The 17,883-nt window shown below is 42.4% G+C and overlaps 3 protein-coding genes across 3 annotated transcripts; 2 read left to right on the plus strand and 1 right to left on the minus strand.

Annotated features, from left to right (window-relative positions):
• Positions 1 to 275: 275 nt before the first annotated feature.
• On the plus strand, positions 276 to 7,672 carry sox10 (SRY-box transcription factor 10). Its single transcript, XM_043226863.1, has 4 exons — positions 276 to 428; positions 2,410 to 3,091; positions 4,451 to 4,713; positions 5,580 to 7,672. Exons 2-4 carry the CDS (start codon positions 2,652 to 2,654, stop codon positions 6,326 to 6,328), a joined length of 1,452 nt encoding a protein of 483 aa, XP_043082798.1. The 5' UTR covers positions 276 to 428; positions 2,410 to 2,651; the 3' UTR covers positions 6,329 to 7,672.
• Positions 7,673 to 9,957: 2,285 nt separating this feature from the next.
• Positions 9,958 to 12,595, minus strand: LOC122330600 (DNA-directed RNA polymerases I, II, and III subunit RPABC2). Its single transcript, XM_043227758.1, has 5 exons — positions 12,436 to 12,595; positions 12,146 to 12,215; positions 11,738 to 11,868; positions 11,041 to 11,112; positions 9,958 to 10,400 (listed from the first exon to the last, which is right to left on the minus strand). Exons 1-5 carry the CDS (start codon positions 12,453 to 12,455, stop codon positions 10,310 to 10,312), a joined length of 384 nt encoding a protein of 127 aa, XP_043083693.1. The 5' UTR covers positions 12,456 to 12,595; the 3' UTR covers positions 9,958 to 10,309.
• Positions 12,596 to 12,755: 160 nt separating this feature from the next.
• On the plus strand, positions 12,756 to 17,659 carry LOC122329817 (golgin subfamily A member 6-like protein 1). Its single transcript, XM_043226420.1, has 6 exons — positions 12,756 to 12,972; positions 13,158 to 13,272; positions 13,858 to 13,917; positions 14,077 to 14,646; positions 14,971 to 16,362; positions 16,509 to 17,659. The coding sequence occupies exons 2-6, from the start codon at positions 13,251 to 13,253 to the stop codon at positions 17,240 to 17,242; spliced, it is 2,778 nt and encodes a 925-aa protein (XP_043082355.1). The 5' UTR covers positions 12,756 to 12,972; positions 13,158 to 13,250; the 3' UTR covers positions 17,243 to 17,659.
• The last annotated feature ends 224 nt before the right edge of the window (positions 17,660 to 17,883 follow it).

Here is a 17,883-nt window from a genome sequence, read left to right on the forward strand (position 1 = left end):
GTTCTAGAAAGAACAATTTCTCACTGGTAAAGCTTCTTCAACTAAGATGCTAAACGAGAACCTTTATTTTTTTAAGAGTGCCCGAAGGAGCATAAATATTCGTAATACGCCGAGATTCATCGACACCGATCTAAACACACGCGCAAATAAAAGCGCGATGGCGGCCGTTGATTCGCGGCAGAAATCGCCGCCCTCCGCGGGGAAGCTTCAGGGCGACGCCCGGCAGCCAATCAGCGCGCGACCCGACGGGCGTCCGCTGCTCCTTTAAGAGATTTTTTTTTTTTCCGCGCACCGATTTTTTTTCCTCTCTCCTCACACAACGAGGCTCTTTAAGCCCCGGCGCGCGACACAGAGCGGGCATTCAGAGCGCGAGCGAGGGGGCTGAACCGACGGACTCTCGCGCTGGGCGGGCGACCTGCTTCAGTGCAGTAAGACGCTTGACATTATTACCTCTCTCTCTCTATCACTTACTCTGTGTGGGAACCTGCGAGAACGCGACGCGTCGAGAAATATACACGTTAATAATACACGTGTGCCGCTTTCATCTCGTTTAAATGTGAATTCGGGTTTTGCCTGATGAGGTTTGGGTTTTGGGTGACAGGGGGGTTATTTGTCTTTCTGGATTAACGGTGTGAAATACTGCAGCTTTCTGAGCTCTTTCTAAACCCTTTAAAACTAAGTTGGTGTCACGGGGTAGAAGTTTCGAGATTCGCGCGAACGTGTCGCGTTAATCTGTCTTAATGGGAAAAGTTGCTTAATCGGTGTTTGACGAAACGATTTCGCACGCGCTCTCCGCGAAAAGCGCCTTTTAAACGATTAATTAATGCAAGCACGCATTAGAAATAACTTTTAAATGTGTTTTTTTTAGAATACGCCGTTTAGCCGGATATATTTGCCGCGGCTGTATTTTGAAAAACGCGTTATGGATGAAACGAATCGCTCCGGTGCAGTTTTCTAATGTGAACGGAGAAAAACAAACGGTACGAAATCTATGTGATATGTTAAGATCGTCGCATTCCTTTCGCAAACAAACAAACAAACAAACAAACAAAAGTTTTCATGCACCGGTATTCGGATTAAAGCACTACAATTAGTCTCATGAGTGGAATCTATTCATTTAGACCCATTTATTCAAATCCGCGCGAAACGTTCGGTTTTGTTTAAATAAAACCGTTCCGTTTAGGAGAGTGTTGATTTGGCATGAATGAATTAGGGGCGAATTATTGCCAAACCAGGCGTGATGATCCGCCCTACTGTACTGTGTGAGCCTCGTCGAGATGAAGCGAATCAAATCTGAACAAATAAACTTTTACTTAAGTCCTTCTTAAAACAGACGCAACGAAACGAGTTGAACGAAAAATAGAGCAAAACCCCAAAAGCGCAGGTACTTTAAACGGACCGATACCTGTCTTAGCTACTAAAAACTAATTAAGTCTCGCGAGGTGCGTTATAAGATATTTTTGCCCCAAAGAAAGGTCTACTTAGACGCTAATCCATAAACGTATTTATTCCCGCGAACCCGACGCGGGTTAATATTAAATGCCGCCGAATTAATATTAAATGAAGAAGCGAGGCTGTGTCTGATCTTAATTAACCCTGGTGTCGGATGGTTGTCCGAGATTCGATCGAACAGTAATTCAAGTTCATCTTTGCGTGAGAGTTTTGTGTCGCGTTCACGAGAAAAGCCGATTCTTCACCGGAAGCTGAATAAACTGTTTTTCGTAACGATCGCGCGTGTCTTCACTAAGCTGCCACGACTCGCCGTATTTTTCTGCTGGTTATAAGTCGTCGCTTGTGCTTTCTCCGACAAACACTGAGCGATTCAGCGGCGCTCCGTGTTTATCCAGCAGCGAGGCGGAATGAAGCCGGTATTATTCCAGCACTTTCTCTCCCGGGAGCTTGAACAAACCGCCAAACCTTCAACAGTAGCTTGTTAGCAGAAGTGAAGCTAAAATAACACACACACACTCACACACTGACGCCACCGTATGATTGCTGGAAAAAAGACGAATTCTAAATAAAGTCAAAGCCTCAGTGTTTGTAACAGTTTTTCCTGAACAGGTTTATCTTGTTCGTGAGGCGTTTGGGTTGGGAACGGCGCGGTTAAATCCCGTCACAGCTCCATATTCATATTATTACACGAGATGTCTGTCAAAGATCTGGAAAACGTCTGCTGTGTGCAAACGTCTTTAAAAAGTAGGTTTTACAAACATACAAATGAACATCTCAAAGACGTTTAATAGACGTCCGTTTGACATCCAGCACGTTCTGACGGGCAAATATTCCTCGCGCAATGCAGAAGTCAAATAGTCCCCGTGATGTAGGTGTGCTGTTAAGACGAAATAGCCTGCTTTGTGGTGTGACAACCAAAAAAATTATAAAAATACTTTTGCATGTGTGTTTTTGCAGGTTTTTCAGCAGATCTATATCCCGAGGGAGACGGCGGATGGATTCATTCTGAAAGAACGTGTACAAAATAAGCGTGTTGAAGTTCTTTGGAGGACGTGAAATACATATTTGATATTAGAAAAATCGCCAACTGTTATAGCGAGAGAGAAATCGTTTGTAGTCAATAAACCTAAAAAACAGAGGCCCTGTGAGGAAAAACTAGACCTACCGCAGACACCTGTGGCCGCAGAGCGAGAGGACCGATGTCGGCGGAGGAGCACAGTATGTCCGAGGTGGAAATGAGTCCCGGGGTCTCGGACGACGGTCACTCCATGTCCCCCGGACACTCGTCCGGTGCTCCCGGCGGGGCGGACTCCCCTCTGCCCGGCCAGGCGTCTCAGATGCCGGGCGTCGGTGATGATGCGCCCGGCGTCTCCGCCGGTGTGTCGGTGAAGTCCGACGAAGAAGACGACCGCTTCCCCATCGGCATCCGCGAAGCGGTCAGTCAGGTGCTCAACGGCTACGACTGGACGCTCGTGCCCATGCCCGTGCGCGTGAACTCGGGCAGCAAGAGCAAGCCTCACGTGAAGCGGCCGATGAACGCGTTCATGGTGTGGGCGCAGGCAGCGCGCAGGAAGCTGGCGGATCAATACCCGCACCTGCACAACGCCGAGCTCAGCAAAACACTCGGGAAACTCTGGAGGTGAGAGCAAAAGAAGCGACAATCGACCCAGACGGTGTTATGGTATTTTCATATGCTCCGGTCAGCGTCTGAAGCGCCTTTAAGGTGTAGTAAAAACCACTTCGACTGTCGCCTTCTGTACAGGCCTGTGGTGTTGAGCGAACAAAATCGTGTTGTTTAGCACTCCAAAGGCAAATTTATTAATATGGCACATTTGCTTAGCACTTGTAAAATCGTCATTAGAGATGACAAAGAGTATGAAAAAGTAATTATGTAAAAAAAGTAGCAATAGTAATTAATACCCAAATGTGACTCCGGACCACAAAACCAGCCATAAGGGTCCAATTGAATAATAATACAGGTTCCAGGGATATTTGGTTGGTTAGGAATAACAATATTGGGGGAGATACAACTGGAAAATGATGGTGCAAAAAATATGTCCAAATTAGGTCCTTAGCAATGCAAAATCAAAAATGAAATTATGATATGTTCACAGTAGGATTCACAGATATTTTCATGGAACATGAACCTAATGATTTTTGGCGTAATAGAAAAACGTGTCATAATTTTGCCTATTGCTTTTGTGTATCTGATAAAAAACAATGCATCCGGCCGCATGAAATCAACTCCCTCTCCTGTCATAAACCACTCCAGAAACAGCCGCCGTGAATTCATTACTGTAATTCTATCAGTTAATAATTGATGCTGTGATTTAAAGGCTCTTCCAGGTTCTGCTGTGGATCTGATGGACACCTCACTGCCAGCCTTGTATTAACTGCATGCTGTTAACTCGGCCTCTGGCTTGGAGTTTCTCAGGGGCTTTAGCTCAGAATAATCATTCCTTCAACATGCCAGATTAGAGGGACAAATCCCTTCAGGAGCTGCTGCGGAAAAGAGCAAAAACACACACACACACACACACACACACACACACACACAGGCCGCGGTCTGTAAACAGCGCTATTAACCCGAGCTGGAAGGCCGTCTTCGGCTATTACAGTGTGTGTTTTTTTAAAATAGTTTATTTTCACGAGAGAGCGGGCGTTTGGTTCTGCTGGGTTTATAGATGCAGTGGCTGGATGAAAGCGTCTCGCTCTACAGATGATGGCATAACAGGTGGAGAATCAAACCAGGTGGAATATCAGACATTAAAAAAACCAAAAAAACCTGCTCATCTGCTCGTGTTAAACTCTCAGAGGAGAAATCTGAGCCAGTTTCGGCGTTTTGACGCTTACTTTTTCATACTGTACGTAAAAAATATGTAGTACACATATAAAAAAACAACGGTGAATAGAAACCAGGTAATAGTACCTGCCCTCTGAGCCTTTTGTAGCGTGCAAAATATAAAAAAGATTATTTTTTTGCTTGTGCGTGTTTCAGGCTGCTGAATGAGACGGATAAGAGGCCGTTTATCGAGGAAGCCGAGCGTTTGAGGAAGCAGCATAAGAAAGATTATCCCGAGTACAAATACCAGCCACGTCGACGCAAGAACGGCAAGCCGGGGTCCAGCTCTGAGGCCGACGCCCACTCCGAGGGCGAGGTCAGCCACAGCCAATCGCATTACAAAAGCCTGCACCTGGAGGTGGCGCATGGCGGGGCCGCAGGGTCACCACTGGGCGACGGACACCACCCTCACGCTACAGGTGAGCTACACCCGCCTACACTCAGCTCTATTGCATTAAATTGATGTAAAGCGACAGGAAAGACATTTAAAGAGTTAAGGCCCAATTAAGAGAATTTCGAATTTGTTTCGTTTCGAATTAAGAGAATAGCAGTGTTCAGTCATGAACAATTACTTTTGGATTTTTTTTACAGCTAATGAACAATAAAATACTGACAGCTATTGCTAATGACAGCTTCTTACGTCAGACTTCATTCGAATTTAAAATAGCAGGTGGCACTGTGGTGAAGCGAACACATTGCGCAGCAAACAGAGCATCATAAAACATGGGTTCCGGGTATTCAGGGTTAGTTAGTCTTCCTCCTCTGATGCTGCAATAGAAAAGACTACGTATTGTTTTTATTCCGCTAGAGCGACTACGTTAGAGATGAGACCGATTACGCTACGTTTACTGAGGATATCTGCGGGCTGACATTGTGCAAATGCAAGATAACTAACTACAAAAGCAGAGTTATCATTCACTGGTGTGGATGCAAATACACTTACTGACCGCAAACGTCACCAGAGACACAATTTTTGGCTGTCCCAGATGAAAGATTGGCATCATCGAACAATCATAGTTATTTCATGATCGTGGCTCCTAATCGGTGCTCTTATGTCGTAGAGTGAGGGTCCAGGTTCAAAGACACCTGTTGTTACGAAAAGATAACCTATGATGACTTCCTGACAGTATCAGATATTCAGCGTCGCACATTGTCTTTGCTGCTACGACCCACTTTGACTGACAAACCAATAAAAACGCGTCATAGAACACGAGTCAATAGATGTCGTACAGTCCAAATCCATGTGGGATAACAAAACTTAAGATGCATCGTTTTGCTCCCTCAGGTCAGAGCCACAGCCCTCCGACGCCCCCTACCACTCCTAAGACGGAATTGCAGGGCGGTAAATCGGGCGAGGGGAAGCGCGAGGGTGGAGCCTCCAGGAGCGGCTTGGGGGTGGGAGCGGACGGAAGCTCCGCCTCCTCATCAGCCAGCGGTAAGCCGCACATTGATTTTGGAAACGTGGACATTGGTGAGATCAGCCATGACGTGATGGCCAACATGGAGCCGTTCGACGTGAACGAGTTCGACCAGTACCTGCCGCCCAACGGGCACCCGCAGTCGTCGAGTGGCACCGGCGCCGGGTCTTCGGCTTCACCCTACGCGTACGGCATCTCCAGTGCCCTGGCAGCCGCTAGCGGTCACTCCACCGCCTGGCTTTCCAAGCAGCAGCTGCCGTCCCAGCAGCACTTGGGATCGGATGGCGGGAAGACGCAGATTAAGAGCGAGACGCACTTCTCGAGCGATGCGGCGGCTGCGGCGAGCGGCTCGCACGTCACTTACCTGCCACACTACAGCGCCGCCTTCCCTTCGCTGGCGTCCCGCGCGCAGTTCGCCGAATACGCCGAGCACCAGGCGTCCGGCTCGTACTACGCCCACTCTAGCCAGACCTCCGGCCTCTACTCCGCCTTCTCCTACATGGGCCCTTCGCAGAGGCCCCTGTACACCGCCATTCCGGACCCCGGCTCCGTGCCGCAGTCGCACAGCCCAACGCACTGGGAGCAGCCCGTGTACACCACCCTATCCCGACCGTGACGGGACCCTCTGCTTCCGCATCCAGTCGCTGAAGGGTCCGACAGAAGCGTGACTCGAAATCATGACGAACACTCACCTGCACCACAATCTACACAGACGGAAATCTGAGAGGAACTTGTGTGTGTGTGTGTGTGTGGAGATCTGCAGGGAACATATTCTCACGCGCCTCAGGCTGATGAAACCTTCGTTAACGACACAGATCCACCCAACGCCAGATGAAATAAAGGAGGAAGAAATTTGACACCAGTGGTCCTTCACGAGACATATTACCAAAGTTCTGAGACCAAAAGAGTACAAAAATTGGTGCAGTTTCTGAACTCTGTTTGGTTTGGCAGTAACCCTCGAAGCGTACACCGACCCACGTAAATTCACTCAGATACACAAAAACAAACACCTACTATCTGTACGTCCATGTTTTTATTTTTTAATTTGTATGAATGAATAATCTCTTTTTATTAACCAAAATAAGGCCATATTGTTTTTATCGACAAATAATGACGTGTTTTCGTTGTTGTAATCTTTTCTATTGTTGTTACTCTTGTTGTTTGTGTTGCCATAACTACACTGAAAAGTCTTCACCACTGTCTAGTGTTTGTTAATGACATTTGTGTTCCATGACTTTCAGCGTGTGTAAATATCGGTGCCAGGACGCGATAATTATGTGTTTTTACTTATTACTCCAAACACGCAGGCAGAGTCCTGTAATGCAATGTTTCGGACTCGTCGGAATTAGCCTAACTACGAGTTTCCAGTAAATAAAAGTCTTTTTTTTAGATAACACCGCTAGTGCCTCAGTCCATCGGCTACTGTTCGCCATCGCTGAAAAACTAGATGGAGATCTATCTACCTTCAGGGCACGAACTTTATTAGCCGGTAGCCTATAGGGATATTTTTACGCCCATGTGACAATGTAATGAGCAATTTTGAAAGAGCACTGTTTTGTATTTTTGTGGAAAATTTCAGAACGCTGCCCAATTTTTTTGGTTTTGTTTGTTTTTAATGAGATATAAAACATTGCGGTACTTCTTGGTAAATACAGCTTGTTACCGTAAGCTCCGTTTAGTTATCCGACGACTCCTTCCCTTTGGTACTTTTATAGTTTTCGCCCTCTTTATTAGTATTATTCAGAAACGGCAAACAAACGGCTTTCTTGTTATATATTACAGAATATTATTTATATTTGTTGTTTTTTGTTCGTTATTTTTTATCAGTAGCGTTTTATTCTGACGTCGAAAACCTTGTGTCATTTTGTGGTGGGTAAAAGTGTTGTTTTTCTTTATCAGTGTACATAGAAGAGAGCAGTGACTAACTTCCCTCACTTTAAATAAAGTCTGTACGAACGCATCCTCGTCTTCATTGACGTTTAGATCAGCGCACTGACGAAAGTAGGCTGTGATTTATCACTAGCACAGCGATTATAAAAAATATTCAGCAAATGTCTTCATTCGCAGTAAATTCAATTTTTACTTTTAAATACTAAATAAATAATCAGTTCCATAATTACGTTTTTACATGTATTTCAGCAGAATGCAGCAGTCTATGTATGAAATATATTGCCTGCATGCTGTATAGATATTAATGCAGCATGCTTGTTTTGACCGATTTCCATAAACAACACAACGGATTTTGCGTTATGCTAGTATTTAATTCTAAACAGATTTATTCTGACTGACTGAAACCAACGTCATGACGGCGCACATCTCAGATGCCTCTGCATTTCTGCATGCGTGTGTGTGTGTGTGTGTGTGTGTGTGTGTGTGCGTGCGTGCGTGTGTGTGTGTGTGTGTGCTGAGAGCTGAGGCTGATTTCTAATTCCCCTGATTTAATCATCTGTGTGATACTTTGGTTAAACAAAGAGACTCATTCAGCTCCGGCTGAGCGAAGGGAGGGAGGGGGCCTGGCCTGCAGTTTCACTGGATACAAAGACACACACACACACACGCACACACACACACACACACACACGCACAGAAGGTCTCACTGCAACAGGATTTGGACATTCCTAAACAGTGTGCAGTTAGACGAGTCCAAACCAGAACCTGAAAACACTGCATGTTGAAAAGACTAGGTCAAAAAAGTCTGGACAGTCCACTATTTCAGGTCGATTTTTATTTTTATGGCTAATATTGCCCACAATGCATTGTGCCTTGGCAAAACATTCAATTCAGACCTACAGACGTGAATTAAAAAGTGGTATAAAAACTACAAACATGGCGGATGTGCAACGCCAACTGGACCAGTTTAATATGATCTGTGTTATATTTGGTCTACAGCGACACTGTGAAGAGACGACTGGCAGGCTAGCTTTCAGAGACAGGAAGCGGCTAAATCTGCGACAGTGCACGGTCCTTTAAAAAAATAAACTGTTGCGACGTGATAATATGTCCCAAAACTTGCCTACACCTTTAACAAACAAATAAAAAAGTGCGTACCTTTAAGAGAACATGTAGTATAAGAAGCATTAATTGGGCCGCAGCGTACGTATGAATAAGAATGTACCTAGATGACCTAGCCTCAAAAAAGTATATTTCGTTTTTGCTATCATTTAATATTTCTACATTAAATCGTTTGTTTATATTTAAACTAAACGCACCTATGGAGTTTGTTGATAGTGATTTCTCCTGATTGTTAATAACCAGTTGAATTCATTGATACTTGATGTTAGAAGACACGACAATATATTGTGAAGATAGTACATTGCTTTTATTCAGTGTTATTTAAGCTGAGAGAACATGTTGTTTGTTGTATTATAACGAGCGTTTAATATTAGGCTACGTCTAAACTTTGACTAGACACGAATGTGAATGAACCTGAAAGCATATTAGAATTGCTGTGCATTTGGTACATATTTAGGTCATTTGTAGTGTATGGGTATGGAGCCCAAACCTAACCTCATGTCCAGGGGCCCCTGGAGGCCCCCAAAGTACTGTCCTGCATGTACAGAGTGGCCAGTGTATCTGAACACAGCTTGGACATCCCATACACGACATAAAACATACCACACCTGATCATTAAGATCAGTTTGGGTGAATATAAACAGTCTATTTTTCACGTTTACAACAAAACATGCAAATGAGCCTGAACCCCCAGAAGTCCTCACAGAGGTCTGATACGTGCCTCATTTTCTCATGAAGAACCACCACAGGATCAATAAAGAGCAGTGAAGACACGACACACACCGAGGGTCACATTATAAAGGAACACATTCACACACGCCTCATTTTATTCGTTTGTAAGGTCGCTAATGTTAGTAAAAGTAGTACTTACTGTGAAATGATCTGACTTCAGACACCACTCCTCAGGAACAACAGCAGCTTCATCTACCTCGAAAACTGGTTTCATCTCAAAAGGACACTTAACTCGTGAACAATGTAGTCTATTTATATTTAGATCCCGCCATTCGTGCGTCCGTTAGGTGCAAACGGCTCGCGATCGCTCACGTGACACATTCAAAAATCCCGCCAAACATTTTATGGCGCGAACTTCATCAGAGTTAATTTTCAAGAAACGTATCTTGTTTATGCATCGAGGGTCATTTAAAAAAAATAATGACTATTTATTTAACGTCTTCATTAGTTTCCACCACTTTAAGTAGAATATTATTAAAACACACAAGCCTAAAGAATTCATTTGACATTTTAACTCCGTTTTTATAAATGATTGTAACGAACATCTTATTTTGTTGTAATCAACAGATTTATCCTTCACATCGTTTCACAACAATAAGGAGAAAAGAGCACAGCATATACCTTTCTACAAAAAACAGTTTTAATATCGCATGGATAAAACAAAGAAATGAACATTAAATAATGAAACTGAGTGAAGAAGTTTGTGCTGTGTTTCTGCTGCCCTCCTGCGGACAAACACATGAACTACTGGATGAAACAAAGCTCTAGAGATCTGTGTGTGTGTGTGTGAGTGTGAGTGTGTGTGTGTGAGTGTGAGTGTGTGTGTGTGTGTGTGTGTGTGTGAGTGTGTGTCTCAGTCAGTAATTATGAGCTCGTCACAGCCCCAGTCCTCATAACTCCCATCAGGCAGATACCGGCGGATGATGATGGGGATCTTCCTGCTCCTGATCAACAAACAATACAAGATTAAAACAAAGTGCTTCTATCCACAGAATATATATATATATATATATATATATATACACACACAAAACCTGTCAAAAGTTTGGAAACAGTAAGACTTATTTAAAGATGTTTCTTATCTATACATCAAGTCTTCTTTGATCATAAAAAGGAAAAAAGTAACGTGATTTTTTTACCATTTAAATTAACGGAGTCTATTTTAATATACTTTAAAATATAATTTATTTCTGTGATGCAAAGCTACATTTTTCTAAAAAAAAAAAAAAAAAAAAAAAAAAGTCACATGATCCTTCAGAAATCATAATATATTTTTTGAAACTGCAATTTTTTTAGGATTCTGTGATAAAGCCTCAATCAAGAAAAGCAGTTATTCAATATCTTTTCTAATACTATAAACCTTTGCCATCAGTTCTTCTTAATGTAAGACATTCAGGCTGAAATAGTTTTTATATAATAAAAATGTACTGAGCCCAGACTTTTGAATGATGTGTATGTTGTACGAAAGAATATATATATATATATATATATATATATATATATATATATATATATATATATATATATATATATATATACACACACACACACAACATTTCTTCATAATAAGGTGTTTTATCATACTTGAGCTCTTTCATGGCGATCTGCAGCGGATCCGTCTCTCCTTCCAGCTCCACCATCACCGGCGCACACATCCTGTCACACAGGAAGTGATATCACACGATGAGCGATGCAGTGTTACGCTAATCTCAACCCTCTGAGAGTTTATATCGTCTCATCCAGCGGCTTAATATGACTTTAAGGTATTAATATGTAAAAAAAAAGGCCACAGAAATAAACTGACATGGCTTTTGTGTGCACAGTGTATTTATTGTTAAAAAAAAAAGAGAACTACGAGAAAATAAAAACATGCGAAAAGTAAAATAATAAAAATAAAACAAAACCTGAAAACTAATATATTAGATATAAATATATCACCAGAATTGAAAAGGTGGCAAACGGGACCAAAGTATTGATTTATTTGCAAAACAAACAGGAGACAGAACAAACCACTGGAGAAGAAAACATGAAGAAAACATGAAGAAAACATGATCTGATGAGCGATTCAGAGACAGGGTTGCCAAATCTGTGGGTATCCCTCAGAATCGGATCACGTTAACACTAATATTTAGTGAGGAGCCTCACAAAGACAGGTCCTTTACCAGGAGACCCCTTCAAAAACACCACCGGGATAAAAACACCACCTTATCATCAACAGACGCTTAACGAGGAGCCCGTGTGTGTCGTGTGTGTGAAGGGTCAGGGGTCAGAGGTCACTCACGCGATCTGCAGCGCTCGTGTTCCCAGCACCCGCGCACGCTCGTACTTAGTCATGTAAGGAGTAGTGATTCTCTTCTGATTGGCCTGCTGTCCTTCACCCGCCGGCAGGATCTGGACGTTCTCCTGGTCCTCCTGAACACACACACACACACAGAGACACACACACACACACACACACAGACACACACACAGAGACACACACACACACACACACACACAGACTTTAGATCATGAGCTGAAACACAGCAGAAGCTAAACTCCTTTCATTACAAACTCACCAGATGTCAATAAAACATTGTACTTTCTAGCATTACAATAATAAAAGCAGGGTGTGAGTTGACACACTACAAAACTACTTCATTCTCAGAACCGATGCGGATCAGAGACGGCTTTAAAGCGGCGTTCTTACATCTTCCACGTTCTCCAGGTCATCCAGAGGCTCTTCATCCTCAACATCATCGAAATCTCCGTCATCGAAACTGAACGATCAAACAAAAACAGAGATCAACACACGATCAAACGAAAGGCAGTCGCTCGATCTCAACCCAGATCCTTGACCCAGACAAGAAAGCGCTTAATAAACTCCAGCTCCTTACACTACATCTTTATAACACCATCACCGTGTTGTTTTCACACTCTCACACTTTAAACGGCAGTAAACGTGTCACAAAGACCGTCGCCGACTCTTTCAGAACTCACTTGTCTTCGTTGTCAGACATTGTTATTGTCTAGCGCGTCGTAAGAACGATTTAAGTAACGATTTCGCAGAAAACTCCGTTGTTGTGGCGCCTCGGACACCAGACGAGGCGAAGCATGGAACCAACTTCCGGCGTGCCGCGGTTTTTAGGGTCCGTGGAGAAACGCGGGGTTTAAACGCCGACGTTCCACAAACAATCGTGAAGAAAATAATAACAGCAGCAATAATAAATAAACAAATAAACACATCTGCTTTTGATACAAGGCTGTAAACGTCACTTTAAAGTCAATGTTAGCAGTTTTGCCAACGTCTGCTGCGTTTTCTTTGCGTTTGCAGTTTTAACCGTTAGTTGGTTGCTACAGGCGATCGGTGTGGAAATATTTATTTCATTTACGTTTTATGTTGAATGGTGTAGATATAACTTGTATGCAATTTTATATGCGTCTTAAAGTAGGCTATAAAAAGTGTTTTTCCACAAACCCCACCCACACCCGTTTCTTCCTGCTTTTATGAAGGGAATGACGAGCCTGGACACGCAGGTATATTTAAGATGACTTTAGTTATGTTAGAAGTAAGAAGTGATTGTAAAGTTGCAGAAATCGTTGGTTTCACTTTCATCCACAGGAATAAAAATACAATCAAAAATCGTGTCAAATAAGATATATTTTAAGCACAAAATGTTGTATACGAAAGTGATTGTTGCAATGTTTTGTCATTAAATCAGATGTTTAGTGTGCGTCAGTGAAATCAGTTCAATGTCTGAAAGGATAATGAAAAGAAGATCAGCTCATGACTGAAGGAAGGCCATAATATCAACATGGCCACCAGAGAAAGCAGAGGTGAGCGATAACTATTGAACATCAATAATAACAACAACAACAGTCATCTCTTTTGGACAAACACTCAAGTTGTGGACGATACAGGTTAGTTTGCTCCAGGTACACTTAAGATACGAGCACCTCCTCAAATAAATGAAGGTAGAGCGTGTGAAGAATATCTGAAGTTGTAACTTATCTTTGTGAGACGAAACCATGGACATGAGGTGTTAGTTTTACCAAGCAAACAGGTAAAGCGTTTCCACAGTTCATTATAGGCGAGTATTTACAAAAAAGAAACATAAAAGAGTAAAAAAGTGTATTGCATGATATATAGTGTTCATAGAGTTTAGAAACCCAACTGAAGGCTGAAATTATTACATTAATACTGAAATGACGTGCTTCACACTTGATGAAATAATGAATATTGCTCTGAATACGAGAAGACAAGTTTATAACAGTTTTTTATTATTCCTTTGTTAATATGCATTACGCCGTTTTTCTTGGTTTAAGTCTCTGTCTCTAAAAATGCTTTGGTATAGACACCTTTAGAGAATCAATACATGTTTTTTTGTAGTCGCTATTAGTTAAAGTGTTTTTCCCCTGCAGCTGTGGTTCACGGTTCTGCTCTCAGGAGAAGACGGAGCAAAGAAATAGAGACACCCAACCGTAAGTCTACAGATGAATACAGATGACTTTGATGAGCTGCGTGCACAAATGTGGCCAGTTTTGCTTAATCTACAATGGAAATGTGAAGTTTAACCCTGCTGGTGTGTTATATTTAATAGTAGGGTGCTACAACGTTTTATTGAAATCTTCTGTTCACAGTTGCAGAGCGCGTGAAGCTGAATCTGGTTGTGTGCGGGAGCGATGGGAGATTGAAATCCTCCGTATCGGAGCAGATCCTGCAGAAGGAGCTTGATGATCCTCAGATCAGTCTGCTGGAGCTCCCAGCTCTGATTCGTCTCTCCGAGGAGGAAGTGATGCGCCAGGCTCTCCGCTGCGTGTCTCTCTGCGATCCTGGAGTTCACGTTTTCCTCCTCGTTGTTCCTGCTCCGCTCAATAACGAGGACAAAGCAGAAATGGAGGAGATCCGGAAGATCTTCAGCTCGAGAATCAACAAGCACGTCTTGATCCTCATAAAGAGTTCAGAGCATCAGGGAGAGGAACTCGGTGAAGAAACGCGGTCTGTCATCCAGAGCTTTGGGGGACGATATTGTTTCATTGGTCAAACGTCTAAACTGATGGAGAAAATCGAGCTGATGCTGGAAGAAAACAGAGGAGAGCGTTTCTCCACAAAGACGTTTCTGGAGGCACAGGTGAAAAAACTGATGGCGTATAAAGAGATGAAGAAGAAAATCCACTCACTAGAGACGCGTTTACATTTACTCTCAGAAGGTAAGGAGCACAAAATGAGTTAAACTGGTGCTAGAAAATGATTTAATTATTTAGTGGTTTAATCTATATAGTAGTGTTATACTTTAGTATTTCTGTACAACAGAACCGCAATATGCAACTTCAAAAATACATCAATAAATAAAGTATATGGAAATGCTTGTATTTTACAAATACAATGTCAGACTTGAGAGTTTGATTCGGTATTAAATGTAATAAAAACTATCAAAACTTTGACTATCAAAATTAACGAACCTCCTGAAGATCTTGTCATTTAAGCGAAAGGATATTCTTTCTTGATTAGCGTGATTTGTTCTGCTTTTTCAGGTTCCAGAGGAAACGTGGATGATGAACTGAGGATTGTGCTGCTGGGAAAAACTGGGGTTGGGAAAAGCGCAACCGCAAACACTATATTAGGAAGAAACACTTTTATAGCAGAAGCGTCTTTCGATTCGGTGACTAAAGAGAGTCAGAGAGAATCGTCTCAAATCAGCGGTCGACGAGTCACTGTGATCGACACCCCGGGACTGTTTGATACTGAACTGAGTAACGAGGAGATCCAGAGAGAAATCACCAACTGCATCTCCATGATCCTGCCTGGACCGCATGTGTTTCTCTTACTGATACCGCTGGGACGATTCACTAAACACGAGGAAACATCTGTGAAGATCATCCAAGAGACGTTTGGTGAGAAATCGTTGATGTACACCATGGTGCTCTTCACCAGAGGAGATGATCTGAAGAACAAAACCATTGAGCAGTGTTTGGGGAAGCCTGGATCTCCATTGATGAAGCTGATCGAAGCGTGTGGAAACGGGTACCACGTGTTCAATAATAATCAGACAGAAGACCGAACACAGGTGACTGATCTGCTGGAGAAGATAGACCACATGGTGAAAGCAAACGGAGGGAGTTTCTACTCGTGTAAGATGTTCAGAAAGATGGAGAGAGAAAAACAAGAACAACAGGTGAAGATCCTGATGGACAGAGTGGAGCAACTGAACAGAGAAAACGGAGAACTGGTGAAAAAACATAACGAAGATAAAGATAGAATAAAGATGAGGATGGAAGAAGAACAACAGAATCGGGAGAAAGAGAGAAAGAGAAGAGAGGAGGAACTGGAAAGAGAAATACGAGAAATACGAGATGAGATGAGACGAGAACGAGAGACGTTTAGACATGAAAAACAGGAAATGAGGGAAGAAAAAGATAAAGTAAAGAAGGAAAGAGACGGGCTGATGAACAAAATAGAGAACGAAAAACAGAATCACGAAAAAGAGAGAAGGAGAAGAGAAGAAGAGTTTAACGAAACAGAAGAACGTTACAAAACACAAATAAAAGAGAAGGAAGGACTGATGAAAACACAAGAAGAAGAGAAAGAGAGAACTGATGAGGAGAGAAAGAGGGTAGAAGAGAAATTCAGAAAGCTGGAAGAAAGATATCAAACACTCATCAAAGAGAAAGAAGAGAGTGAGGAAATCTCTTCATCTAAACACGAAGAAGAAGAAAACAAGACTGAGAGAATGAGGGGAGAAAAAAAAGAACTGGTGACGAAACTGGAAGAAGATGAAAAGAGAATGAAGATGATGATGGAGAAAGAAAGAAGGGATCAAGAAAAACAGAAACAAGAGGAAAGACCGAAAAGAGAAGAAGAGAAGAAGAAAAACGAAGGAACAGAAAAACAGGAATCTAAACCTTACAAGAAAGTTCCCGAAAACGGTGAGTAGAAATTATAAATTGAAAAGGTTTTTAATTCTGTAAATGATATAAAGTGTAAGCAAGGCCATGTTTCATTTTATTTCATTGCTGAAGAGAATCGCAACAATCAGCGGCGTTCAGTGTCTTTTTCTTTTCTTTCTGATCAGATGAAGAGAGACGAGATGCACACGATGATCAACAGACGGATGTGAGGATAGTTCTTCTGGGTCAAACTGGTGTCGGGAAAAGTGCGTCTGGAAACACAGTCCTGGGACAGAAAGTGTTCAGATCTAAGATGAGCTTGAATGCGGTGACCAGTGAATGTTCAGAAGCTCACGCCACTGTTTCGGGCCGATCGGTGTCTGTAGTAGATACTCCTGGATTCTTCGACACACAGATGAGGCCTGAGTTAGTGCCAAAAATAGGGAAAAGTGTTTATTTATCCAGTCCTGGACCTCACGCTTTTCTCATTGTGTTTCCTGTGATCATGAGATTCACTGATCAGGAGTTAGAGGTTCCTCAGCAGATTGAGGTGATGTTCGGAGAGGAGGTGTTAAAATACTCCATCGTTCTCTTCACTCATGAAGATCTGCTGGTTAGAGAGTCTGTAGAGGAACTCATTGAAGATAACTACAGATTTAGACGTCTAGTAGATCAGTGTGGAGGAAGATATCAGGTGTTCAACAATAAAGATCTGAATAACAGAGAGCAGGTGTATGATCTGCTGCAGAAGATTGACTCAATGATAAAGCAGAACGGAGGACGACACTACAGTAATCAGATGTTTGAAGATGCTCAGAGATTCAGACGAGAGGAAGAAGAGAGACTGAGAGAGGAACAAGAGAGAAAGAGAGAGGAAGAAGAAAGGAGACGACGACAAACCAAGTGTGTCTGTAGTTGACGATTGTGCATTCTTCGAACACGGTTAATGACAGAGATCCTGAAAGATCCTGGATCTCGTGCTTTTCTTGTGTTTAACGCGTTTAATAGATTCACTGATCAAGAGGAGTTTCAGTGTCGAAGAAATTTCCAAATACATTCTATTTACTAGATTTGCCAAAAGAAAACCCTCCAAAAAAAGCACAGGTTAGTTGATCTAGTTGATGGAGGTAGAGTTCACATTTCAGTTGATTAATGATTATTCCGTGTCATTTGTATCAAATGATGCCTGGTTTATCAATTTATCCACTTGCTTTGTTTCTACTAGCTATTGTTTGTCATTGCACCCTTTTAGTGCTACTCTTTTTTTGTTGCATGTACATTGTGAAATTTCATTGAGCCCTGGAAAGGTGCTATAAATAAAGCTCTTTTGAAGATGCTTTCAAACTTTTCATTGCTCTTCCAAAACTCCCGAAAGAAAACGAAGAGCCGGTGGTTGCTCTGAGAGTTTGGCTAATTCTTAAGAATTTGTACAAAACTTCACACAATTTTTTGTATGAATTTCTACGAAATAACGTGCACCTAACCCCGCCCCTAAACCTACGTCACCAGGGTTCAGTGTTGGCCACGTTACTTTAAAAAAGTAATTTGTTATAGTTACAA

The sequence above is a fragment of the Puntigrus tetrazona genome, chromosome 3, assembly GCF_018831695.1.
Source record: "Puntigrus tetrazona isolate hp1 chromosome 3, ASM1883169v1, whole genome shotgun sequence".
In the NCBI taxonomy this organism is placed as follows: Eukaryota; Metazoa; Chordata; class Actinopteri; order Cypriniformes; family Cyprinidae; genus Puntigrus; species Puntigrus tetrazona.